Consider the following 27,395-nt stretch of genomic DNA (forward strand, 5'->3'; position numbering starts at 1 on the left):
CACCAACTACTTTATTTTTAAGTTGATTGGGTACAACTATATGAACAAGATAATTGGCATTAGGTTTATCTTTGTTTAACAAGGTGATGTATACAACAAGTGGGGTTTTTAAAGAAATAATTTTTGGTTGATAACTAAACATAAAGCAACATGTCATCCTCGCATAGAAGAAGCTTTGATGTGCCCCATGCAAGACTTCCTCTCAGCCTCTCCATCCTTTATTTAGTATGGTATTAACACAGAGTCACACACTCAATTTTTGGACTAAGCTAAAAGAGCATGGTCCTTTGAGGGGCATGATGGTACTCCCTCAAGGTGACCCAAGAATCAACAAAACCTTTATTCAAAACACTGAAAGAGATTTGTCATTGTTGTAGGAGGGTGGGTATAATAACTATGCCATATCTAAGCTCTTGCATTAGAGACATGGGTTGTTACGTTGTGGCAACTAAGCAACTAAGCAACTAAGCTCGCTACTTATTCATACATAAATTTGTTTGCTTGTTTTGGACGAAATCCTCATGATTTTAAGATGGATGCAAGTGTACAACCAAGAAGAACTACCTTTTTGTGTTAAGGGCAAAAATTTTGAACCAATATTCTACCTTCTTAGTTGATAATGGTCAACATTTTTATTGTGATCCCATTTTGGTATTATCATAATTCCACATCTTCTGCAATTACTAGACAAGTTACAAAACAGAAACTTGCAAATTAGTGGGTTCAAGTTTCAATTTTGTTGGAGTGTAAGACACCATTGAGCCGTTTGGACTGGGGCTTAGAACTCTGGCATCAACAGTCATAGGATATAGCCCTACCAGTTGAGTTACCACTTTGCCATATTTTTCTATTCTCCAAGCTGTTTAAAATAAATTTTGGATTTTTTTTTTTTTGAATAAGAGATATGTAAGCTAGTGGACTTTAAATTAGATAGATTATAACAATGAGTAATTGGTAGCGTTGTCAATTAGCTTAATCATAATTAATGAGCAGAAGTATGGAAAGAAAGACTGTAGAAAACAAGACTGACTAAGCCTATCAACACACAAATGATAAGCACTTCTGTTGTTAAATAGGGGATGCCTCGAGCATGAGTCATGACTGCAGCTCCTCTAAATTCAGGTTCAGAGGACTGATCAGTCATGTCCAATGGCCCAACCAAGTTAGCCCCTGCACTTTCACATGTCTTTGGCTTGGAAAAACTCTGCAGTGAAACAAAATCAGCTTGTCACAGCAACACCAAAGAGCATATTATAAATTGTGAGCATAGAAACAGCTTCTTCATGTCATTCTTAACAGAGCTCTAGTATCACTTGCAAGTCAATGAAGAGCAGTCATGTTATAGTTAAAAAGACTCAAAGAAGCAGTTACTCGTGTGATTGCAGGGCTTCTTTGTAGTATGTTTGATAAGATGAAAAAACTAGCATGCCAGACATACCATTGATTCTAATTCACGCCTCTTCTCATATTGTCGTCTTTGGATAGATGAATCAAAAGAGCTGCAAAAAGAGAAGTTGAGACAAATTGGATCAAATGCATAAATGGATTTCTCAGTTTGCTAGAAACAACATCAACATATCACAAAATATTTTCTACCTATGAAGCTGGTTCTGGGCACAAACTATTTCAGGCTTTTCGACTTCTATTTCTATTTCATTGACAGGATGGTGATTAAGAACTTGATTCTTGGTATTTTCACATCTAGCTGATGCATGTCCTAATGGCTGCACATTTTCAACATGGAAATCATCAAACTTAAAATCAGTGTCAGAATTTTTTCTATCATACAGACTTAGGCTGATCAACTTCTTTTTCGATTTTTCACAGCTAATGCTAGAAACTGCTATTATTCCACTTTCCCTTCCACTGCCATTCTGTGGTTCAGCTATTTGCAGATTTGCTCCTTGATTCAACTCAGGGTCCCTGGTGGAAACTGAAAGGCTTGTTATAGTGCATTTTGGTGGCTCTATAGCTGAATCTTTCACCCCTGCTGTTATATAACCAGCTTCACATCCACTTGCTCCTTCTGCTTCTATCTCATGAGTGGGAATCTTACAATTGACTTTGCAGCCATGCATCAGACAATCCTCATTTTTCCTTTCAGGCATCTTGGTCAGCCCAGCCACAAAAGGTAGATTATCCACAGGTGTAATCTTGTCAAGCTGAGATCTAACCTCCTCAACTGGAGAAAGATCCAGAGGATTGACTGCAGCACTGGTTACTTCTTGAGCCGAGCTCTCTGACTGCACATCATCTGTGCTCACATTAGACATCTCTTCTTCAGAGTCCAGTAGATTGTCCAACTCAAGATTGTTACAAGTCCCAAGCAGTGAAGTTTTTTGCTCATCCAAGCTTTCTTCTCCAGTGATAGATTGCTGGCATTCTTCATTGGTCAGCAAAGGAGCTGGAAGAGCTTGTGAAGTTCCATTTGCTCTGATTATTGATCCAAGCTTTTTGTAATCTACACATTCTACCCAAGCAGTACATTCTGAAGCTTCAATGAAGCAGACATCAACAGCCTGAGAAGATAATGTAAGATTACTGAAAGCAGCTTTGGCGGTATCCTGGTTCTCTATGGCAGATTGTCCCTGTTTGTGAGAAGAGATAAAATTGAATTCTGCAGATGCGCTTGCATTCTCTGGCAAGTTATGTTCCTCATTTTGGTCATTTTCTGCATTAGGAGCATTTGCGGAAAGTGCATGACCATCAACCTCAGAATTCAAACCCTTCCCAGAGTCTAAATTGCATTGCTCTTTCCTTTTTGCATTGCAAGTAATATTGCCATTGGTACCATTTTCATGGTCAGGAGGAATCACAAATATGGCTGCCCCTTCTTGATCACCTGTGACCACCTGTGATAAGTGATTCGCCGCATTACAATTAGGATTCTGTGAGAATCCATCATCAAACAAATATCCTACAGAATTCTCCTTGCCTTCATGCTCACCATGATCAAGGCCCTCTCTAGTCTCCTGTGTATTCCATGTCCGTTGGCAGTTTAGCTCATAACAATGATCATGATTATGCTCATTATTCTCAGAAAAAAGATCAGATGATGCCTTTCCAAAATCTTCCAGGCTGTCCATTGCCTTTGCCTTCTGAGCAAGCTGTGATCCTTCGCCTTTGATACGGACAAACTGAGATGGACAATCTGTAGTAGACTCTTTGTTGATATTTTTTCCTTCTGGTTTGAACGCTGAGCGCCTGTTCTTTAAGAGAGCGCGTGAAGCGAGAAAACCAGCAGCAGCTATGGCGGACAGGAAGCTTGCAAGGGCGAGGCGAGGGGCGGGGCGGAGGAGGGGCTTAGTATGTCTGCTAGCCTTGCGCGTGCTGGCAGGAATGGCAGTCCGGTGAGGGGACGCCATAGCAAGTATACGAGCAGCCTCAGAGCAGGATCGATGATGATGACGAAGCGCGATGGAAGATCCGGCAGCTTGTGATAATAATAAGGCTAGCCGGTTAATAAGAAAATGAGAAAAACAAAAAAACAGACGAGAAAATTGAGAAAATCATAACCAAAACAAGTGGTAATATATTATCATAAGGCCTACCTATCGAAATATGCAATTAAAAATGTAAGCTTAACATTTTTATTTAAAAAATCAATATTTAAACAAAAAATTAGTGTCAAAATAGAAATTATCATGTGGCTTTACTATGTGTGTGTGTGTGTGTGAGGGGTGATGAGTTCTAAGATTCTAAAAGTATATCCATAAAGAATAAACAGGTGAGTCTCGCCAGTGTCGAGATATGTATATTGCCAGATATGTTGCTATCTTTTAGGGTTTTTTACTACTAACTTTCTTATCTAACGCTCTTTAACCCCCCATTGACAAACTCACACTAAGATCTCCCCTCGAGAGGGGCTAGCAAAAAACAAGGCTATATTTAAAGGGCAAGAAAATGAGAGAAAAAAAAATCATACACAACAGAATGAGAAAATCATAAGGGGAATAGAACTTTTGTCTTATGATAGAAACAAGCACAAAAAAGAATACTAAAAAATGCAAACTCCTCACATCGAAAACCATGAGAAACTTCATGAACTAAAAGCCATGTGATGTCTTGTGGTACTGTTTTTATCTTGTAAAATATTTGACATGATAATTCACAAGCTTTTAATTTGCAAAATTTTTGTACATTTGCAAATTAGCTAAGGATTTCCAAAAAAGGATGCCTAAAGAAGCCTAGTTTAGATTGGAGGGCTATGGAATAATATTGTAAATACCAAGGGCCATGGCTCACCCTGCGTAAAGCTCACAGCTATGTGAGCCTAGCCATGATGGTGTGTTAAATGTTTAGAATATTTGAACATATAGCAGTTTAAGAAATCCAAGGGAGGGATCTTAATGCTAGAGCAAGGTTGGAGATTTTGATGAACAATCGATTAACCTATTCATGGCATTGTTTTCCTTATCCCTACATGTTGTGTTTGACCCTTTGTACTTACTTAGATTTACTTAATCACACATAAACTCGAGTTGCCTTTGTCCTATCCTTGAGATGTGACAAAGAAGATGTAGACAATGGTTTCTTTGGTTTTCTTGAATGGAATCTCAAACATGGATGCAAAGACAAACTTGAAAGCATTCTTGTTCTTGTATTGTCCTTATTAGGAACCAAACAAAGCATTTCCAAAATCGTAGTTTTCAACTTGATTCTAGTCAAAGCATAGCATCTAAAGATGTTATATGCTCCCGGTGTATATTCAACTAAGTTCCAATTTCCTCACACTTTACATCTAAGTTTACCGTTTAAACCAATGTAAGAGTAACCCACCTCTTGTCCTTTAAAAATGGTTGACACATCCTTCAATAATGCTTAAACATTTAATTTGTGTAGACTCAATAAATTGTCATAATGCTTGCAACAAAAGGCTATAGAGATAAACCTTACAATTCATTGACATTTATACACAATTGCACATTAGCCATGCTACTCATGTATGCATTGAACTTTGCTAAACTTATACATCTCCATCTTGGCTATTTTCCATGCCAAGCATTCATAGTATTCTCATATGCAGAAATGGGCAACCAAAGCATATAAAATCTACATAGTTTTAACTCTTGTAAAATGTCAAGGATCACAAATGGATGCATCAAATTCATCAATTTAGGAAGTGGGTTGGTGACATGGGGAACATAAATGAAGAGTCACACAAGGTGTGGAGCCTTCTTAGAGCCCATCTTGTGAAGAGCATATGGTCTCTAAGAAATGATATGATTCATGCTAGGAAGCCATTATACACATGGATTATTAGTGATAGCATACCAATATTTTTAACATATAATTTTAACTTATGTGCACTTTTGTGGACAAAAGTCGTCAACATTTAAAGTAGTTAGGAAGATCTTAACATTTATGTAGAACTACTTACATTTTTTGAAAATGTACCCTTGATTTAATTTGTTAACATAAAAAACATAGGACATATCATATCATTTTTACGCATAACAATGACACAATTTTTATGTGCAACCAATATCTAGTTGTGTCAATTAAAGCTTACTCTTGGGACTCTAACTCTTTAAACCTCAAAGATATCAATTTCTCAAGAAAGGGGGAAATCAATACATGCTACATATTTTCGTTTCTTTAAGAAGAAGCCACGAAATGGCTAAAGACAACATGCTAGCTCCCTCCTCTAGTTATATTTTGTATGCATGCATAGTTGTTAGCCTATGAAAGGTATGATATGGTACAATACAATAAAATATGGTAGTAAATGGTATCTTATGATTTTATAAGGTATGGTACGATATTAGTATGAAAACAAATTTAACATGATTTTTTAAAAACCATAAATCATTAAATGATAGAACACATGTTTAAAGTGGAAATAGTGATTTCCTTATAAAATAAGATGAATACATGAAGGTGGCCATTGAGGTCGCATGGGCTATACACACCATGCAATACAACTAGAGTCTAGTACATACATGGTCCATGGATGATGCATCATAGTGGCAAGTGGACACAATGATAGTAGATACAAAAAAGAGAGAGACCTATGAATCTATGATGAGGCATCACTATCACTATCATCATCATCATCATCATCGTCATGAGAACCATTTGAGTGCTCATCAAGAGAGTCTAAAGATGACTCCTCAGCATCGGATAATGAGACACTCTCATACTCGTCCTCACTGATGAGGTTACCATCATCATCAAATGATGGCTCCCTCAGGCTCCCTCAGCTATGTAGGCAAGGGGGGGATGTCATCATGAGGCATGGAATGTGAACTACTTGGCAATAGACTAGCTTCTCTAACTGTTATGTGCTAGGACGATTGCGAATCTACATGTGAATGATAGAATAGGCACTCCAATTTCTCTCACATGCATTCAAAGAGCAAACTTGAGCAAGGACTCCCATGGCTAAGGGCCAAAGGGTCTCCAATGCATGTCCAAAGTTTTGCCACCAAAATAAATGCTTCACAAGTAACTCTCTCCTCCAACAAGTGGGAGAAGAAAAAGCCACATGCCCTCTTTGATCCACATAGCATCCTAGCTCCTCTAGCACTGCATTGTGGTCATCCACAAGGACCACACAAGTCAAATAAGCATGGGCTTATGTATCCATGCCCATCTCCTCTCTACCATCTCTAGTACATGTACACATTGTGTCTTTGTGATCACCATGGAAGCATGTGCCTCCACGAATGCCACTCTAAAGAATTGAACAAGAAGGCCCATGGTGGACCCCTCACAATCACTCATATGTAGCACCCTATAAAAGAAAGTCATGACAATGACAGTGGTAATGACAATGACATAGACTCTCTAGCAAAACTGCTCATTAAGGCACAAGAACTGTATGGCTTTGGCCTCCTTTGTCTCATGCTCATCTCACTCATTCCATAGAGTGGACATCACTATGGGGATGGCACCTCATAAAGGTGCTTGAGCAACAACCACATGTAAGCAAACCGAGTCAAAGAAGGCTTCTTCAACTCGAGTGTGAGATGCTCAGGATAAATTGCAAGCACCTTTGCCTTTACCCATGAAGAAGAAGATGACAACTGATGTAGCTTTATGGATTACCCTGTTCACCCACTTGAGCTTCCCAATGTCCTCCATGAGCAAGTCCAAACAATAACTTGCACATGGAGTCCACACAATCGTGGGAAACTCAGCCTTAAGCAAATGGCCAATGCCGATGCATCATTGCTAACAACTTGGACCACATTTGAGGGGCCCACCTACAACCACAAATTACAAGTGACTAACAATACTTGGAGATTAGAGAGAGAAAGAGAGAGATGAGCCTTTCAAGTTTCAATTTTCAAGATTCAAGGATGAAGAGAGATGGGGGTAGGGGGGAAAGAGAGAATCGAGATAGACCATAAAGAGAATTGGGAGATAGATAGTTATGCATAAATTATAATGAAAGAAAGTGAAAAAAATTTAAAAGAAAATGACAAATGTATACCTCAATGATAGCTTGCCCAATGTGGTAGTAGATGAATGTGTCGATCATTCCGCCCCCCCCCCCCCCCCCTTCCCCCCTCTTGTCAGTATAGTAAGTGCTGAGTGGACATGAGACAAGTAGGGTGATGGTGCCCCATTTTTTGCAATCATTCCATTCATCATTGAGAATGGAGCAACCATATTTTAGCAATGTGTAGGATCAAGGGCTCTATCAATCCTCTCCTTCTCTTCATCAATCTTTTTTGTCCTCACGTCGTTGTATGTGACATTGGTCCATCCTTCACATGGACCCACATTGGCAATGGCTTTTACCATCTTCTTCCATTGCTCTTGCTTTAGGACGTTGAATGCAAGATTGTAGTTAATCACCATGCATGCAATTTCAATGTTCGCAAGTTGTCACCTTTCTCTAAGAAAGGCAATTGATCCACACCATGGCTAGAAGCTTGAGAGAGAGAGAGCATTGTCTCTTGAGTGCCACATGAGCCTCCACTCTTTGTATTTTTCTAGAGTCAAATGCGAAAGTGAAGCCCCCACCACAAATGGTAGAGGCCTCTACTACATCAGTTGAAGATATGCCCAGATTCGATGCTTTCTCATTAGTAGGCATAGGAGTTGGTGCCAATATGACACTTCCTCCTTCCCTTGTGGATCCCCTTCTCATCTTGGTGAGAATCTTATATGCAATGATCTGAGGGATTTCCTTGCATGGAGCAACTTGTCCCCCATCTTGGAAAGATGCTGGAGAAGCCACATTGCACCACTTGTATAGTGCTTTCCACAATACTTTTATGTCTAGTGGTGGGAGTTCTTTATGTCCCTTTTCACATGGATCATGTGCAAATTGAAGGCCTCGTGCTTCTCACAAGTTATGGTGCCGATGACGGATGGAGAGGCCTGGGGGAGAGTGAGAGAGAAAGGGAGAGTGAGATGCTTGAGTCTTGAGTCTTGAAACTTGGAATTTGAAACTTGAAAGAGAGGGAGAGGGTTGGGGTAAAGTTGAAAGAGAAAGAGGCAGAGAGAGGGGATGCTTAAGCCTTGAGCCTTGAGCCTTGAGCCTTGAGCCTTGAGCCTTGAGCCTTGAGCCTCGAGCCTTGAGGGTGTAAGAAAGAGAAGAGAGTGAGAGGCTAGAGCTTCATGAATCACAAATTGATTCAAGATCCAAGAGAGGTAAATGAGAATGGCATGTGCTTGTGCTGAATTGGTGTGGAAGCATGGAGGAGAGGAGTACCTTTTGTAGATGAGAGAAGTGTCAAATAGTCAAAGAGGGGTTAATAGTCAAACATGACTGCTAGTTGGATGGAACCCAAGGAGTCTGGGGGGGGAGTGCATAGCTAGAAAAGGGGGTGGGCTAAAGTATCCAAGGATTTCCACCCCCCAAAAGTGCCATGTAAGGAGACGTGTAGCAGAACACGCAGTATGCTAGGAGACGTGGTAGACACAGTGGCCAATAAGGGCATGTTTTCTCATCTAAAACCATACCAATACATATGGTACTGTACGGTATAGACAATATTGTACGATGTACAAGTGCAACTATGTACGAGTGTTAGGCCAAGAGTGGTTGCATAGTTTGGGTAGCATGAACATAAAAATATTGCATTTGAAGACAATGGTGTGCAAAGTTTTATTACTAGGTGAGTAGAACGTTTCACCATCCCCTCTTATATGTAAAACTAAACTTAATTATTTCACCCAACATAATGGAATAGAAGATGTCTATTGTTGTTATGTATTGTCTCTCTTTTTTATTACATAAGTCTATTACTTATATTGATGACGTTGTGGATATTTCTTTAGCGGAATCTAAAGACAAACTAAGTACTCCCTCTCTCTACTCTCTCTTCAAAGGAAAATTTCCCACAACATCATTCTTTTATAGACTTTTCTTCTCTTTCTTTATCACATGTGCATAATAAGATGCGACAATTACTTGAGGAATACAACGTTGTGCATGAGATTTTTCTCTAGGTTTATGTATTGTAACACGTAGAATTAATGTTCTATCATGAAAGAACCCCATTAGTTGTCTGCCTTATTGACTTAGTGGTGTTAATGAAGCTAGCAAAGTGGAGAAACAATTCATCGATGATCTCTAAAAAGGATTTATTCAACCAAATTCTTCTCCATGGAATTCACCAATATTATTGGTGAAGAAGAAGGATAGATTCATGTGTATATGCATAGAGTATCATGGTCTAAATGCAATCACAATAAACAATAAGTATCTGCTTCCTCATGTTAATGAGCTCTTTGATCAACTTAAAGGAGCATGATACTTCAACAAGATTGACATGAGTTCAAGGTACCATCAAGTTTGAAGATGCACAAAGGATGTATCCAAAATAGCCTTTTGAATGTGTTTCAGTCATGGTTGGTTTTTGGTTATGCCCTTCAACCTAATTAATGCTCATGACACATTTGTGGCACTTATGGATATTGTTCTACATCCATATCTCAAAAAATATGTTATTGTTTTCCCTGATAATGTTCTTATTTATAGTCAATTTGAAAAAGAACATTGGGAACATCTTTGCTCAGTCTTTAAGTTACTCAAAAAACATAAACTTTATATGGAGGAAAGTAAATGTGATTTTGCCAAGAGGAAAGTTCACTATGTTGGCCATGCAATATTTGAAAAATGTATCAAAATGGATCCATACAAGGTCCAAAATGGCCTCCTCCTGCAAATTTGGAGGAGTCATAAATATTCCTTAGTTTGGTAGGATTTAATTGTAAATTCATCAAAGATTATGGTAAGATAGTTGGAAGCAATTGAAAGATCAAGGTCCCACTTTTTATTAGAGTGAGGAACAATAATATAGCTTTGATAAACTCAAAGTAGCTATCACTATTGCAGTAATGCTTGAAAGGTGGGAGCAAGAGTGAAAGCACAAGTGAAAATAAGAGAGAAATAGAAGCTATGAAGGTTCAAGCAAGAGACCAAAAGAGAGAGATACAATATGTGAGAACTCCAATGGTCACAACATGTGACCTATCTTCCCTTATTCTATTGTCATGTAAAGAACAAAGAATAAAGTGATAGTGATGGGTGACTGCCACTTACACTGTACAAGTGTGCAGGCATGGTAAGTATAAGCAAATGTAGATAGCTAGGCATGTTGGGGGGGTAAAGGCACATGTGCCTAGATCACCTTGTATTTACTTCACACACCGTGACTGCACACCTGTACATTGTAGGTGGTGAATGCCCATCACTGTCACATTCTTTATTTCTTTCAATGACTATTGAATAAGGGAAGGTCGTCGCATTTTGAATGTTGGAGTTCCCACACACACACACACACACACACACACACTCTCTCTCTCTCTCTCTCTCTCTCTCTCTCTCTCTCTCTCTCTCTCTCTCTCTCTCTCTCTCTCTCTCTCTCTCTCTCTCCTCTCCCTCTCCCTCTCCCTCTCCCTCTCCCTCTCCCTCTCCCTCTCCCTCTCCCTCTCCCTCTCCCTCTCCCTCTCCCTCTCCCTCTCCCTCTCCCTCTCCCTCTCTCTCTCTCTCTCTCTCTCTCTCTCTCTCTCTCTCTCTCTCTCTCTCTCTCTCTCTCTCTCTCTTCTGTGTGTGTCCATCCACCATACTTGCATCTCTCTTGCTTTCACTTGCTCATGATTTTGCTTGAGCTTCTCCCTTCAATTGGTATCAAAGCATTGGATCGAGAAGCTTCTCCTTTAGATTTACTTCAGCCTGCACATATCTACAGATCAAGATTCAAGATAGCCATGTTTTCACATCTATCCAAGGTAATCAGTAATCTACAGCTTGTTCTAGCTTGTATTAGTATCTTCCATGGATCCCCCTTGGAGCATTATCAAGGCTCTCTTGTGGCCATTAAGCCCTAGCAAAGGCTATTGTATACTCAGGGTGATCTATGGCAATTATACCTACTTTTCCAAGCCATCTCCTTGGCACTTCCATTGGTCATTGTTTGACCTCTTATATACTTGATAATGATGGGAGGAAGCCTTAAGTGGAAGCTTGTGACAAGAATAAGAAAGAGCTATGGTGGAAGAAGTAAGAGAGTAAGAGCAAGAGACACAGGATGTGGGAACTCCAACAGTCACAATGTTTGACCAACCTTCCCTTATTCAGATGTCATTGAAAGAATAAAGAATAAAGTAACAGTGATGGGTGCCTACCATTTGCAATGTACAAGTATGCAAGTACTGTTGGTGTAACAAATACACATGTGATTAGACATCAGCGCCTTTACCCCCAATAATCTCTCACTTAAAGACGAATGTGCCCCTAGTGAGGAGAAAATAAGAAAAAAGTGACAAAGTACAAATGTATATAATGTACAATAGGATGAAGAAATATGTCATCTCATCTAGTAATGCCTATCAACTTCCAAAGGAAGGCAAAACACTCTGTTGAGAGATTGTTACTGAGTAGATCTGTAAGATTTCGATTAGTTGGGATCTTGACAACAAGCTGGATGGACTTGTTATCAATGATGTCCTTGATAAAGTAGTAATGCACCTCCATGTGCCTTGTCTTTACATGAAATACCGCATTCTTAGCCAATTGAGTAGCACTTATAGAATCTGAGTGCAATGTAGAGACCACATTAGTAATATCAAGGTCTACCACTAGATGGTGGCCTAATTAGAGAGTCTCGCAGACTACAATGTGGTTGCAATATAGTCTGCATTTTTAGTGGAAAGAGTTGTGCATTTTTGCACCCTAGATATCCAAGAAACAACACCTCCCTAGCAAAGGTGAAGACATAGCCAAAGGTGGACTTCTTACTTGTTTGCATGTCCTGTATAATCAGAGTCAGTGTATCCCATGACTCCTATATCTTGGCCACCATAACATATGCACTTATTTGCAGTGCCCTTAAGGTATCCCATGATACCCTTCATGGCATCCCAATGTTGCTTGCCAGGTGTAGCTATATAGCGCGTCGCAACTCCCACTACAAATTCTATGTCAGGATGAGTGGCTATTATGGCATACATTAAACTATCCATTGCGGATGCATAAGGGATCTTGGCTATCTTTATTCTCTAGTAGAACATCACAAAATAGGGCATGGAGCATATACCTCTAGTCTAACATCATGGTTTTGGGCCACTAGAGCATCATCTCTTGCAAGATATCTAGCTGGCTATATAGTAACAAGAAGCTCCTCCTGAAATATCACTGTGCATACTTCAATGACCTACTTAGGCTACTTATGTATATTTTCCTAAAATGGAAAACAACATCATGGTTGTGGATGAACTTCCAAGTTGGCAGATCCCATATGTGATAGGTCATCTCACTTTTATCCCCATAACCAAGAAAGATGCATTGCATGGACTTAGGATATAGCTTATTGCGCTTGTCCTTCAGAACATGGTAGAGAGTCTCACAACCAAAGACATACAAATGAGCATATGATGAAGGTTTTCCCAACCATACCTCCTCTGTAACTTAATAGTCAGGGGCAATGCATGGGGATCGATTAATCAAATGTACAACAAAAGTATAATTGTCTTAGCCCAAAAGTGATGTGGCAAGCCTACTTGACTAAGCAGGAATTGCTCCTAAATCATCCTATTCATGCACTTAGCCATACCATTCTAGGGTGGGATAAACAGGGTGGTCAATTGTTGCTTAGTACTTGTAGGGCACCTAAAGACTTCACAGAAGCTAAAGGCTTAGGCATAGGGCCACAAACATTAGAATAAATGAGAGCCAGAGGCTCAGCCATGCATGTAATGCCAGACTTCTTATATGGATTATGAGTCTACCTACCATAAAGACAATGATCACAAGAGTCAAAAACACTTATAGTCAAGGGACGGAAGATGCTGCAAATGGGAAGCATTTTCATTCCCTTTAATGACATGTATCGAAAGTGGCAATGCCATAATGATACATGTGGGGCTACAGCCACTACCAAAAACATGGCAAATAGATCTAGATACAAGGGATAAAGAGTGCTAGACTTGGCACCTTGTGCTAGGACAAGATTCCCACAGGTCCATGAGGAATAACCAAAAGATACAACATAACCTACATTATCCAACTATCTAGTTGAAACTAGACTTTTAGTCAAAGCTAGAACATGGCATACATAATGCAAAGTAAATATACTTCATGAAGAAAATTGCAATTGGACATCTCCAATACCAACATTATCTAGTGCCAAGTCATTACCTAATCGGATAGATCCTATCATGCTGTAGTAGGATTGGAACCACTTTGGATGAGGGGTGACATGAAATGAAGCCTCTAAATCAAGTAGCCAACACTAAGGATAGATAGATGACGTATGAGTCAACTATGAAACATCAAGAGAAGTTGTAAGTATGTAGTCATCATCACAATTAGTCTGCGCATGACATTAATCTCTTCAATCTTGATGTTAGACTTCCTAGGAACAATGTTGCGAATATCATCATTCTTTTCATGCACTTTATCCTTTTCCTTTTTCTTAGGCTTGTCATCACACATTTTACGTATTGTGGCTGAATATGACCCTGATTCTCCCACAATAGTGACAAGTTAATGTGAATTTACAGCCATGAGACTTACTATGAGACTATTCACATGACTGAGAATGAGACTTTTGAGAGTCTCTCCCATGGTGGCCATTACCGATTCTTTGATTGTCAAAGCATGAGAGATATGGGAAGCATTATATTCTTTCTATTAACCTCTTCATTCAGGAGCACACCCTCTACATCTTGCAATTTCAACTCATCAGCATGCATATTTGCACATATAGTAGTATTGAATGTGTTTGATAGCTTAGGTAGTGTAACCAACAAGAACAAGGGAGGAAGATTGTCCTTCAATTCAATTCCCTAAAAGACAAGTGGATAAAAATAGAATAAAACTCATTTAAGTGGAAGGACATGGAATTTTCCTCCTTTATACAAAGATCCTTGAGTTGCTTTAGCAAAAATATTTGAGAGGCAAGGCTCTGCTTATCATAGACATTGCGAATCTTCTCCCATAACTCCCATGCAGTCTGCTCGTCAGAGAGAACATCATAGTAGAACTACATAGAGAGTGAAAAAATGATTGTAGATTTACATGATTCACCTAGTTTAGCCCAATCCTCAAAGTATTCGGGCTTTACACCCTCATGTCTTAATGACCTAATCTGCAATTTCTACACTAGAAGCTACCAAATTTATGCCTTCTAATAGTTGTAATATGTGCCATCCAACTTTTCAATGTTAATGATAGCACTGTCATTTGATCCACCAATCATAATGCAAGAGATAAAAGTACAATCCAAGACAATTAACCTACAATAAATGATAGCGAAAAAACCTCAAAATCATAGCCAAATCAAGGGAATTGCCAAAAGGATGAGATGCCCACTAGTTATAATCAAATAACTTTCAAATCCAAGTAACTATCACATCCAAGTGAGTGCGCTTAGATAGAATGCATAAAACTGAAATGACAGGTTGCTATAATAAACTGTAGCAATATGCCAACAACCAAATGTGAGCAACCAAGAAAGAAAGACCACGAATAACTGACATTGAAGGTTGCCACATCTGCAATGTGTCAGTAACCATACATGTAGTAGGGATAGACATCATACACATAGGAGATCTTAGGGTAAAGAGAAGATAACTACCAAATACATAACCCACTGAGCAAATCTCAATAGATAACTCACAAACATATGGATATCATTGACAACACATTGATAGACATAAGTGCCACATCCAAAGTAATTGATTAAGTTAGCCCATTGTAGGATAATTGCATCCAATACATATCAAGAGAGCATGTACATGAAATAAGTGTCCCACAGTCTCAATGGAATGAGATTAAGCTCAACTACACAAATCCAAAGCTCTATGTAATATCCAAAGTAGCACAAGTAACTCCCACTAGAATAAAATCAAATGCCAAATGAGCAATGCAAGCTCAAACAATTAAGTACATGACATCCGAGTATCCAAGGTACATGAACCATAAGTCGAGAGTACAAAACCTGATAGATTCTTCAAATTTGTAATTGCGTAAGTCAGTGAAATGGCCAAGGCATATAACCACATCCAATATATAAATGTCACCAAGCTTAAAATCAAGGCTCAGAAGCTTTCAATAGCATATTCAAGTATGTAGATCAATGCTAAGCATCAATACATTGATATAAAGTAGCCGAATGACATCCAAGAGCAATAGACATTTAGTTTTTCCTAATAAAAGTTTATTATCCACTATATTTAAAAAATGAAATTATTCTAAGACTAAGACAATGCAAGCTGAATACATCTCATAAATCATCTCAAGACATGTTTGATGAAGGGAGTGAGCCCTGAAGTGGAAGCATGGAGTAGAAGCAAGAGGTATGGTGAAAGGAGTAAGAGCAAGAGAGGGAGACACACAAGATGTGGGAACTCCAATAGTCACATTGGCCTTCCCTTTATTCAATTGTCATTGAAAGAATAAATAATGAAGTGATAGTGATGGGCACTTGCCACTTGTAGGGTATAGGTTTGCGGGTAACTAATACATGATGTGGGTACCATCATTGTAATTAATACATGGGTGGCTAGGCACATGTGCCTTTACCCACAATGACCTCCCACTTAAAAATGAATGTGCTCCAAGTGAGGAGATAACAAGAAAAAAGTGACAAAGTATCAGTGTACACAGATGAGAAAAGACATCATCTCATCCAATGCCTATCAACTTCCTAAGGAAGGCACAAAACACTTAGTTGAGAGACTTTTTGTGAGCATATCTATAAGATTCTAGTTAAATGAGATATTGACAAGCTCAATGGACTTGTCATCAATGATCTCTCTAGTAAAGTGGTAATGCACCTCAACATGCTTCATCTTCGCATGGATGACCAAATTCTTGGCCAATTGAATAGCACTTATAGAATTTGAATGTAGTATAGGGACCACATCAGTAATGCCAAGGTCAACAAATGGCCTAACTAGAGAGCCTCCTTGCAAGCCTTAGTGGTGATTGCAACAAACTCTGTCTTTGTAGTAGATAGAGTTGTACATTTCACCACTCTAGACATCCAAGAAACATCATCTCCACCAAAGGCGAAGACATAGCCAGAGGTGGGACTTCCTACTAAGATGCATATCCTACACAATCAACGTTAGTGTACCCCATGACTTTAGCATCCTAGCTGTTGAGATTCAAGCTCATAGTCTTTGGTCAGTGTTCTACCTTAGTTGAATAAGGTTAAGTCATACTGACTTAACCATGGTTAGATCTAGGTTTCTTGATCTTTGTATGTGTGAGAAGTACTATAGTTGACCTCAGTGTGAAGGAATATATTTTGAACAGGGAGCATGATTGCTGCCCTTCTCTCGTCGTGAGCCTTTTTCCATCTCACTCTAATTTTGTACATGGTATTAGAGTAGGTTATTGTCCTTTTCTCAATATACACTCAAGCAAGCTTTGTGTGAGCTATTGGAGCTGCCACTGTCAGAATCATCAAGTGGAAGAGGTGCAGACAAATGCCAGAATTCGGAGAGCACTTCTGAGAAGTGAGCGAAAAATGGGTTTGAAGCATTCCCTTATGGAGTTCGGATGGAAAGCTCATTGTGTGGCTATGCACAAGGCATTATGCAAGGCCCGACTTTCTCTGTCTAGACAGTAAGGAGCCCAAATCCACAAGCAATTAAGGTGCCAATATTTATTTCTGGAGGAGCAATGGCATTTGTATAGTAGAGGCAGAGAACGATGGTGCATAGAGAAAGGCACCAACACAGGATACACATATCCTTGTAATGGTGGGATAACAATGAATATGTTTACAAATGCGACTGAGGTGAAGCATGCAATCTTCTTCTAGCCTTTCTTGGACATTCCTCAAGTGTCGTTCCCACCATCAAATGGCTATCATGGGCTGCGGATGGAGTGGATAAGCCACTTTGCCAAGTTTTTGAATCCTTGAAGTTCTCTAGCATCTTTAAAAACTCTTCATCATCAATCTCAATGTATGTGTGTTTATCCACACTTTGAAGAAGCTGCTCCTTTATTGTTGAGTTGGAGGATGGGAACCCAAGTGGTGTGGCTCTGTGGCATATTCTTATCATGGAACTCAAAACTACTTTGAAGAAGCTACTCCTTTATTGTTGAGTTGGAGGATGGGAACCCAAGTGGTGTGGCTCTATGGCATATTCTTATCATGGAACTCAAAACTGCTTGCAACACTAGGGGCATAGTCAAGATCATCAAAGATTGAGCTGAGAAACTCCCAGCTTTGGTCAAAAGTTAGCCCCTACGTGTTTCTGATTCAGCCTCCATGCTAGGCTAAACTCTGAAACTGGCCGTCACAAGGTCAAACAAGGTCTGGATACACATAACAATTGAGAGGTTGCATCAAATTATCTGCAAATGCAATGAGTGTAAATCTGGCAAGATGATGGGTTCATCCAAGTGGGAAAGACAATGTGGACAGTAAGAAAAAAAATGCACCATGCACATGTTCTTCTAGATTGTGGAGACAATTTTAGCAGGTCATGTTTGCCTTGTAAAGTAGGTCACGAGCATTAAATTCAAGGGTACAATTGGTATCAATGAACACTATACGAAGCTTGTATTTGTCTCATGTTTGCAACATCAGTGAATGTATCAAATAGGCTTGAAGATCTGTACTTGATGCTCTCTTATGCACTGGCAATGATTAATGGCAGCCCATTGTTAATGAATGTCATATCGGTAGAGGGTACAATGACTGATAAGTGATCATGCCAATACCTTGCTTGACTTTGCATAAGCTATTGAGCTTCATGCACAGATAGTTCACAACAGACAAACTACTGTCATAGTCTTGGAATAATCAAAGGCTTAGAGTTTTGAAGATCATAGGAGTATGCATTGATGTCTAACCATGCCTGGATGAGGTCACATGGGTATTGAATGACTTTTGGAATGTTGTAAGCATTAAATGCTCAGTTTTGAACAGATTTACTACAGTTTTTGCAGTGGGGCTAATTGTTAACAGTTTGTGGCAAGCATACGTGGCATTGCTGCCTAGAGAGCTAGACTAACATTGGTGTCTATTGAGTTATGTATTGACTCTGAGAGGTTGTGAAACCTAGATATTGTGGTTTATTGCTTGTTTGAGCTGAGAATAACCTCATTTCGATAGAGAATATACAGCTGGTTACTTACGGATTGCTGATTACAGATTGTTGTCAGTAATTGAATGCTGCGAATGCCTACATGTCTATTGATCAGACAATGCTACTTGGTTGGAGTGCTATTACATTTATATGCTTTGCCACATGTTTGGAGATATATGATATTGTTGTGAACTAAAATCTACTATTTTTGCAAAGCCGAAGACTTTGAAATGGCAAACACAGGAGAGAAGGGCACTATCACTCAGACAGTTGCGACTACAATAATTTTGTTCTATGGAAATTCAGGATGTCTAATTTCTTAATTGGAACAGGCTATTGGGACCTAGTCACATGTCTTGAAGATGAGCCCAAGCTACCTGAGGATAGACCTCCAACACAAGATCAATTAAAGGCACATAGGCTTGGGACTTATTGATGAAGAATTATGGGCATGCCACTCATGCGAGAAAGACACAATTGAAGCAAAAATTCAACCACATATCTAGGATTGGAAGGTCTATTGAAGACTGTGTGATTGAGATAAAAACCATTGCAAAACAACTAGGCTCAATTGGAGCTAAAGTTGAGGATGATGATTTGGTGGCCACTACCCTCCACGATCTTGGAGTAGAATATAAGTAGTTTGACACTTCCATTTCAGTGCGTCAAGAGCAGCCTGACTTTGATGAACTTGTGGCACTTCTATTGCCTGAAGAAGTGAAACTTGGACTCAATACAAGTTCCAATGGGTCTAAAAATAGCAAGAATAGCATTTTCTTTTCAAATCAAAGAGGTAGAGGTGAAAGAGGAAGATCAAACTTTAGAGGAAGAGGTGTTGGAAATGCATATGTAGCCCGTGGACATCAAGGTACTAGATGGAAAAATAGGTAGCCTCAAGCAAATAGAGGTGTCTCAAATGATCGTGGAAGAGGTGGTATGCAGGAGGATGACATGTTGTTTGCTAAGCAAGATGTGAAAAAGGGGTTGCCTACACAAGGCAAAGTAGATGATGTATGTTATATCGACTCAGGGGCATCTAACCACATGACTCCTCATGGAGAGTGGTTTGACACATTGGTAGAAGGTGCTCATGGATATGTTTGCACAGGGGATGATATCCAACATGACATTATGCACACATGTACTATTCCCTTGATGATTCATGGTGACAGAAAAAAGAGTCTCTATGATGTGTTACATGTACCCTCCATAACCAAAAACTTGCATTTCGTGGGACAAATGGTTGAATAGAAAGTTAGATTTAATAGAGATGGATGCTACATTGAAGAGTATGGTCAAGGATGCAAACTCATTGCTAAAGGAAAAAGAAATGGTAGGATGTTTACATTGGATACAAAAATTCTAGCATTGAATGCTGCTATGTACTCACATGACAATGCTGCAATAAGGGACATTGATATATGTTATAAAAGGATTAGTCATGTAAATGTTCAAAAGCTGAAGATTATGCAACATAAGCAAGTTGTTATTAGAATCCCTAAGTTCAAGCATGTGGAATTGGGACATGTATGTCAGTCATGTCAATTTGAGAAGCAATCAAGGCTTCCATTTATGAGGCATGTAAGCACTACTACTTGACCATTACAGCTTGTACATTCTGATGTATGGGGACCTTCACAGAATGCATCTCTTGGGGGATCATGTTACTATGTGTCATTCATAGATTACTATAGTAGGTACACGTGGTTGTATGTGTTGAAGCACAAGAGTGATGCCATGGATGCTTTTTAGGACTTCAAGAGACATGTGGAGAAATGATTGGCTTGCTACATCTCATGCTGGAGATCTGATAGTGGTGGAGAACATGTCTCTAAAGACTTTGATTAATTCTTGGTAGCCCATGGGATTAAAAGGCAATTGACATATAGGTACACACCACAACAAAATGGTGTGACAGAAAGGAAAAACAGGGTGATCATGGAATCAGCTAGAGCCATATTGAATGAGAAGAGCCTACCAAATGCATATTGGATAGAGGTTGTAATGACTCCTGTTTATGCCATGAATCGTACACTAATAGCAGGGATACATGAGGTGACTCTTCATGAGAGGCTTTATGGGACAAAGCCGGACATTAGCCATCTTAAGGTTTTCGGATGCTTGGCATATGTACATATTCTAGATGAAAAGAGGAAGAAGCTTGATCCAAAGGTAGAAAAGGCCATCTTTATTGGGTATGCACAAGAAAGGAAAGTGTACAAATGCTACAATCCTTCTACTCATGGGACATTGGTCTCAAGAGATGTCGTATTTGATGAGCTGAAATCATGGCATGAGAAGAAGATCACCTTGATCAATGATGATGATGTTTGCCAAGAGAATTATGTTCATGTAGGTACAAATGAGAGTGCAAAATTTTTGGGCCTTCTAAAGATGCTACTACATTAGTCAGTCCTTGGATAGGTAGATTGACAACTTCAACATCTTTGTCCACTGACACGGGTATGTCAGTGAGGGTGAGAAATGTGGATAAAGGCAAAGTCAAACTTGATGATGTTATAGGGCCACTCACTTATGGTTATGATTCACTTGGCACTGACAGCTTAGATAGTGAGTTTGGTATTCCATCAATTGTGACTCTTGGTGTGAGACATAGATATGTGCCATGTCATGAGAGAGGAGAGTCTCATATTGCACCTTAGTTGAGGAGATCAAAAAGAGTTAGGAAGCTTGTGGATATTAGGCTCACATATATGGCTACACATTGAGGTGCTATTCATATATGGCAAAGGTCACTAGCTTCAAGGAACCCACAAAGTTTTCTGAAGCTATTTTGGATGATAAATGGTGTAAGGCAATGGATGAGGAATATTCAGCATTGGCTGAAAATGACTCTTGGGATTTGGTTGATTTACCTAAAGGAAAAATGGCTATTGGTTGCAAAAGGGTAATCAAAGTGAAGTGCAAATCAAATGGCACATCGGAAAGATACAAGGCAAGACTTGTGGCAAAAGGGTATGCACAACAATATGGTCTTGATTATGAGGAGACATTCAACCTCGTTGCTAAAATGGAAACAGTGAGAACAGTGATTGCATTGGCAGCATCTAGAGGATGGAGTATGTATCAGATGGATGTGAAGAATGCTTTTCTCAAAGGTGATTTGGTTGAGGAAGTATACATGGATCAGCCCGAGGGCCATGTACATCAAGATTCTCCTACACATGTGTGTAGATTGAAGAAAGCATTATATGGATTGAAGCAAGCACCTAGGGCTTGAAATGCTAAGATAAGTGCATGCTTATAGAAACTTGGTTTCACTATGGACAAGGCTGATCATAGCCTATTTACAAAGAAGACAAGGTCTAGTTATGTGATATTAAATATCTATGTGGATGACTTGATCATTACAGGTGATGATGTCACAGGAATTGGAGAGATCAAGAAAATGTTACATGCTGAATTTTAAGTAAAAGATTTGGTGAACAAAAGTATTTCCTTGGGATTGAGGTTGTCTCTACACCTCATGGTACTTGGTTGTTGCAAAAGCAGTATGCACAAGACATGTTAACCAAGTATGGTATGCTGGAGTGCAAGTATTTGAGCACTCCATTGGAGCAAAATGTTAAGCTACTTGCAAATGTTGGACATGAGGTTGAGAATGTCACTATGTATAGACAAATGGTGGGTAGCATGATTTACCTTACCATTACTAGACCAGATCTTAGCTATTCAGTTGGACTGATTAGCCAATTCATGCAGAAGCCTATGAAGCCTCACTTGGATGCAGTGAGGAGGATCTTGAGATATGTGAAGGCTACATCAAATTATGGTCTATTCTATGAGCATGGTAAGCCTTTGGAGCTTACAGGATATACAGATGCTGACTGGGAAGGAAGTGCCTATGATAGGAGATCTACTAGTGGGTATGCATTTTCCCTTGGTAGTAGTATGGTTAGATGGAGTAGTAAGAATCAACCTTCAGTTGCACTCTCTAGTACTGAGGCAGAGTATAGAGGTGCTGCACTAGCTGCATGTGAGGTAGCATGGCTCATGAAGCTTCTTGATGATTTGGGCATGCAGGAAGTCAGGCCTGTCACACTCTATTGTGACAACATGAGTAGTGTGCTCCTAGCCAATAATCCTATCTATCATGCTAGGACTAAGCACATTGAAATACACTATCAGTTTATCATAGAAAAAGTGATTGTAGGTGACATTGATTTGGTCCATGTAAGGACAAAAGACCAAGTTACAGATATATTTACCAAGTCATTGGGTAAAGATAAGTTTGTACATTTCAGAGAGCTACTTGGAGTGAAGTACCACACTTAGCTTGAGGGGGAGTGTTGAGATTCAAGCTCACAGTCTTTGGTCAATGTTCTACCTTAGTTGAATAAGGTTAAGTCATAGTGACTTAACCATGGTTAGATCTAGGTTTCTTGATCTTTGTATGTGTGAGAAGTGTTGAGATATCGAGCTCCACTCGTGATATGCCAGGGTGACCGTTGTGCATTTATGTCACCGACTTGTCAGTTGTAGATGCGGTTGGTACACCGCCCATGAATAATAGCTAGATGACAGCTATCCTTATCTACTCTAGTTCGTGGCTCAGTTAGTATGCCACCTTAACTAAGAAGAGGAAAACTGTTTTCAGCCTCCACCTATGTGTGTATTCCCCCATTGTGCAAGCAAGAAAGCTACAATTGAGACTCCTTCCTTCTCTCCCACAATCTTGACATGGTATCAGAGCCTTGTTCGTGGTAAGGAGCTCAAGAAAGCAAGCCAAGCTCGCGGTGTTCTGGTAAGAGGAGCAGTGTTGCTTTCATTTTCTGTTTTGGGAGCAGATCTCTGTAGGTAGCACAGTCAGAAATTGCAAGAGTGCATTGTCTCAGGTTGAGATGCCCTTCGCGGTGAAGTAAGAGGGCAGTATATGCTGCAGGACAGGGCTTTAGCCCTTGGCGACCCTGTTTTTTTTATTTGAGGCCATTTCGGGGCCTGTTTTGGAGGCAGAAGTTTTCTGCACGCACTCAGGAAAAGGCCCAGTTTTATGCTGTACGACCATTATTCTACAGGTCGGTGAAAAGTTACCACAGAAATTGCATCGTATGCTTGTGTGCAGAGACATTGGGAGTTACAAAATCATCCTTGGTTCCTGTTTATGCAAAATCGTCACTAGGAAGTGACTGTGTGGTCAAATACCACTTTTGCCAGTTTTGCAGATTTGCCCTTGTGAGGGTGAAGCTGTGTTTTTTGTAGTGACAAACTTTTTTGCAATGTTTTGTAATGGCGTTTGATTCTCTTTCACAGATTGTCACTGAAAAGCTTGACAAGAACAACTTCCAAGCATGGAAGTTTAGAATGACAAATTTCCTTATGGAAAAAGGATATTGGAAATTTGTTGCAGGAAATGAAGAAGAACCAGTTCTTCTTGATGTTTCCAATCAACAGCAAATGCAGGCATTCAAAGCATGGCATGAGAGAGTTAGGAAAGTTATGTACTGGCTGTCTATCAGTATTTCAGACTCTATGATTGTGCATATTCAGGATGCAAGTACACCAAAGGAGGCATGGGATACTTTGTCAAAAATGTATAGCACAAATACGCAAGCCAGGAAAATGCAGCTCAAGCAAGAGTTGCATAATGTGCAAAGAGAAAGTATGAGCATCAATGACTACCACATGAAGGTGAAGCAGATTGCAGATGCACTTGCTTCCATTGGGTCGCCAGTGGAAGATGATGATTTAGTTTCTGTGACCTTGAATGGTCTAGGAAAGGATTATGCACAGTTTCGGACATCCATTTCAGTTCGTGAAAGATTTCCTGATTTTGAGGAGTTGATTGCTCTTCTAATTTCTGAGGAGCAAAGAAATGGTGGTGCATCTTCTTCAGGAGGAACTTCAAAAGAAAACTGTCTTCTACTCAAATGCTGGAAGAGGTAGAGGCAGAGGTAGAGGAGGCTGATTTGGAGGCCGTGGTAGAAATCAGAATATGCAACAAACTCAAGAAAACCAGTCCTATGGAGGAGGACGTGGTAACTCTAGAGGCAGGGGGAGCCAAAGAGGTCGTGGTGGATGGCAAAGAGGCCAAAATGCAAACAGTAATGTTGAATGCTACTACTGTGGTAAAATGGGTCATATGGCTAAAGACTGCTATAAAAAGCAGAATGACATCATGAATGGAAAATTGCAAGAAGGGAATTATGCATCTTCTAGTAGACAGGGTGATGACAGAAATGAGCATCTATTTATGGTGCAGCACATGAACAATTCTGTGACAAGTGCAGAAGAAAGCAACGATGTGTGGTATGTTGACTCAGGTGCATCAAACCACATGACAGGTCATGCAGAATGGATGGAGGATGCAAGGAAAATGGAAAAACTAGGATTTGTGGAGACTGGTGATGATACTGCACACCCTATTGTGCAGATTGGAAAAATTCATTTGTCTATGCAGGATGGGAAAAAGAAATACCTGTCCGATGTATTTCATGTCCCCAATATCACCAAGAATCTGGTTTCTGTTGGTCAAATGGTTGAGCAGGGCTTGCAGGTCAGATTTAATCCTCATGGATGCTTTGTTGAGGATATGAAAAATAAAGGTCGCTTGATAGCAAAAGGAAAGAAGAAGGGCAGAATGTTTACATTGGATGCAGACATGCCTGAATTGAGTGCAACAATGTTTGCACATGGGACCGGTGTAGTTGCAGATATTGATATCTGGCATAAACGCATTGGTCATGTTAATGTACAGCGACTTAAATCAATGCAGGCCCAAAATATTGTTGCAGGATTGCCTAAATTCAAGGTTGCAGAAATGCATAAGGTATGTGAAGCCTGTCAATTTGGAAAACAGGCAAGGAAACCATTTTCTAGACATGTTCAAGAGAGTGAGAAGCCATTGGAATTAATCCACTTTGATGTGTGGACTACTAAAGCTGCATCTCTTCGAGACTGTCATTATTTTGTCACTTTTATTGATGACTATAGCAAAAAAGTTTGGGTGTATTTTATGAAAAAGAAAAGTGAAGTTTTTGGGCATTTCAAAACTCTTAAAGCTATGGTTGAAAAAGAAACAGGCCTGCAAATAAAATGCCTAAGGTCAGATGGAGGGGGAGAGTACCTCTCAAATGAGTTTGCAAGGTTTCTGCAGGAGCATGGCATAAAGCAGCAATATTCATGCAGTCATACCCCACAACAAAATGGAATTGCAGAAAGGAAAAACAGGCATATTGGAGAGGTATCTTGTGCCATGCTCAACGAAAAAGACTTGCCAGATTTTTACTAGGCTGAAGCAGTTGCTACAGCAGTCTATATAATGAACAGGACTCCCACTGCAGCAATACATGGGATGACTCCAGAGGAGAGGTATACTGGTAGGAAACCAGATATTTCTCATTTGAAAATTTTTGGTTGCATTGCCTATGTACATGTGCCAGATGAGTTGAGATCCAAGTTGGATCCAAAAGCTGAGAAGTGCATCTTTATTGGTTACTCTCTGCAGCAAAAAGGGTATAGATGCTATAACCCTTCTACTCGTAAGTTTACAGTGAGCAGAGATGTTGTTTTTGATGAGATGAGTAGCTGGTATAAACCAGTAAATGTGATTGATGATGTAGATGCACAAAATGGTAATGCTGCACAGAATTCACAGCAGCAGTCACAAAATATTAGTGGACATGGAGCGTCCTCTAGCAGTGGTTCACATTCTTCGCCATGGATAGGCAGATTGAGATTAGGAGAATCTTCTCAAAGCAATGTAGATAGTGGTATATAGGTATCACGAAAAGGAAAAGAGAAGGTTGATCAACCCATGTTTGATGTGAATGCAGGTCACTCTTATGTGGATGGTGAATCCAGTAGCTCAGAACAAAGCATTGATGATGAGTTGGGTATTCCTTCTATTGTTACACCTGGAGTAAGGAAGACCAGGGATGTTTTGAGAGCACCTGGGAGTGAACCTATTTTGCGCAGGTCTACGAGAGCTAGGTATCCTGTGGATAGGCTAAAATATGATGGATTTACAGCCATTCACTATGCATATATGGTCAAAGTGATACAGGAACCATAACCCACTTCTTTTGAGCAAGCCATGGGAAAAGAAAAATGGGAGAAAGCCATGGATGAAGAAATGGATGCCTTGGAAGCAAATGCTACATGGGAGTTAGTACATTTGCCTAAAGGTAAGAATGCAATTGGCTGTAAGTGGGTTTATAAGGTGAAGCACAATGCAGATGGTTCTGTGAACAGATACAAGGCAAGATTAGTAGTCAAGGGGTATGCACAAACATATGGCATTGACTATGAAGAAACATTCAGTCTGGTTGCAAGGATGGCAACCGTAAGAGCAGTCATTGCTATGGCTGCATCAAAGGGATGGTCTTTACATCAGATGGATGTAAAGAATGCCTTCTTGCATGGTGATTTGCAAGAAGAGGTCTATATGGAGCAGCCACCAGGTTATGTGCATGCTGTTCATCCTGAGTTTGTTTGCAGGTTGAAGAAAGCCTTGTATGGCTTGAAGCAAGCACCTAGAGCATGGTCTGACAAGATAGGACAGTATCTTATCACTATTGGCTTTCAGATTTCCAAGGCAGATTTCTCACTTTATGTGAGAAAAACAGAGAAAGGTATTATGCTACTTGTCATTTATGTTGATGATTTGATTATGACAGGTGACAGTGATGAAGATATCCTTCATGTGAAAATGCTATTCAAGCAGACGTTTGAGATGAAGGATTTGGGAGAGCTGTGTTATTTCTTGGGCATTGAGGTGATTAGATCACCGAGTGGGATACAGCTCTTGCAGAGGCAGTATGGATTGGACATGCTGTCCAAATATGGGATGACAGGCTGTAAGCCTATTTCAGTTCCTTTGGAGCAGAATGTGAAGCTGAGCGCAGATGCAGGTGAGCTTTTGG

The 27,395-nt window shown here is 39.8% G+C and overlaps 1 protein-coding gene across 1 annotated transcript; it reads right to left on the reverse strand.

Annotated features, from left to right (window-relative positions):
• Positions 1-677: 677 nt before the first annotated feature.
• Positions 678-3,402, reverse strand: LOC148032254 (uncharacterized). The gene is made up of 3 exons (XM_087684058.1): positions 1,597-3,402; positions 1,439-1,499; positions 678-1,204 (listed from the first exon to the last, which is right to left on the reverse strand). The coding sequence occupies exons 1-3, from the start codon at positions 3,363-3,365 to the stop codon at positions 983-985; spliced, it is 2,052 nt and encodes a 683-aa protein (XP_087540184.1). The 5' UTR covers positions 3,366-3,402; the 3' UTR covers positions 678-982.
• Between the last annotated feature and the right edge of the window lie 23,993 nt (positions 3,403-27,395).

Source organism: Lygodium microphyllum, chromosome 8 (genome assembly GCF_053477565.2).
Source record: "Lygodium microphyllum isolate KBCC chromosome 8, Lygodium_microphyllum_v1.1.10, whole genome shotgun sequence".
NCBI lineage: Eukaryota > Viridiplantae > Streptophyta > Polypodiopsida > Schizaeales > Lygodiaceae > Lygodium > Lygodium microphyllum.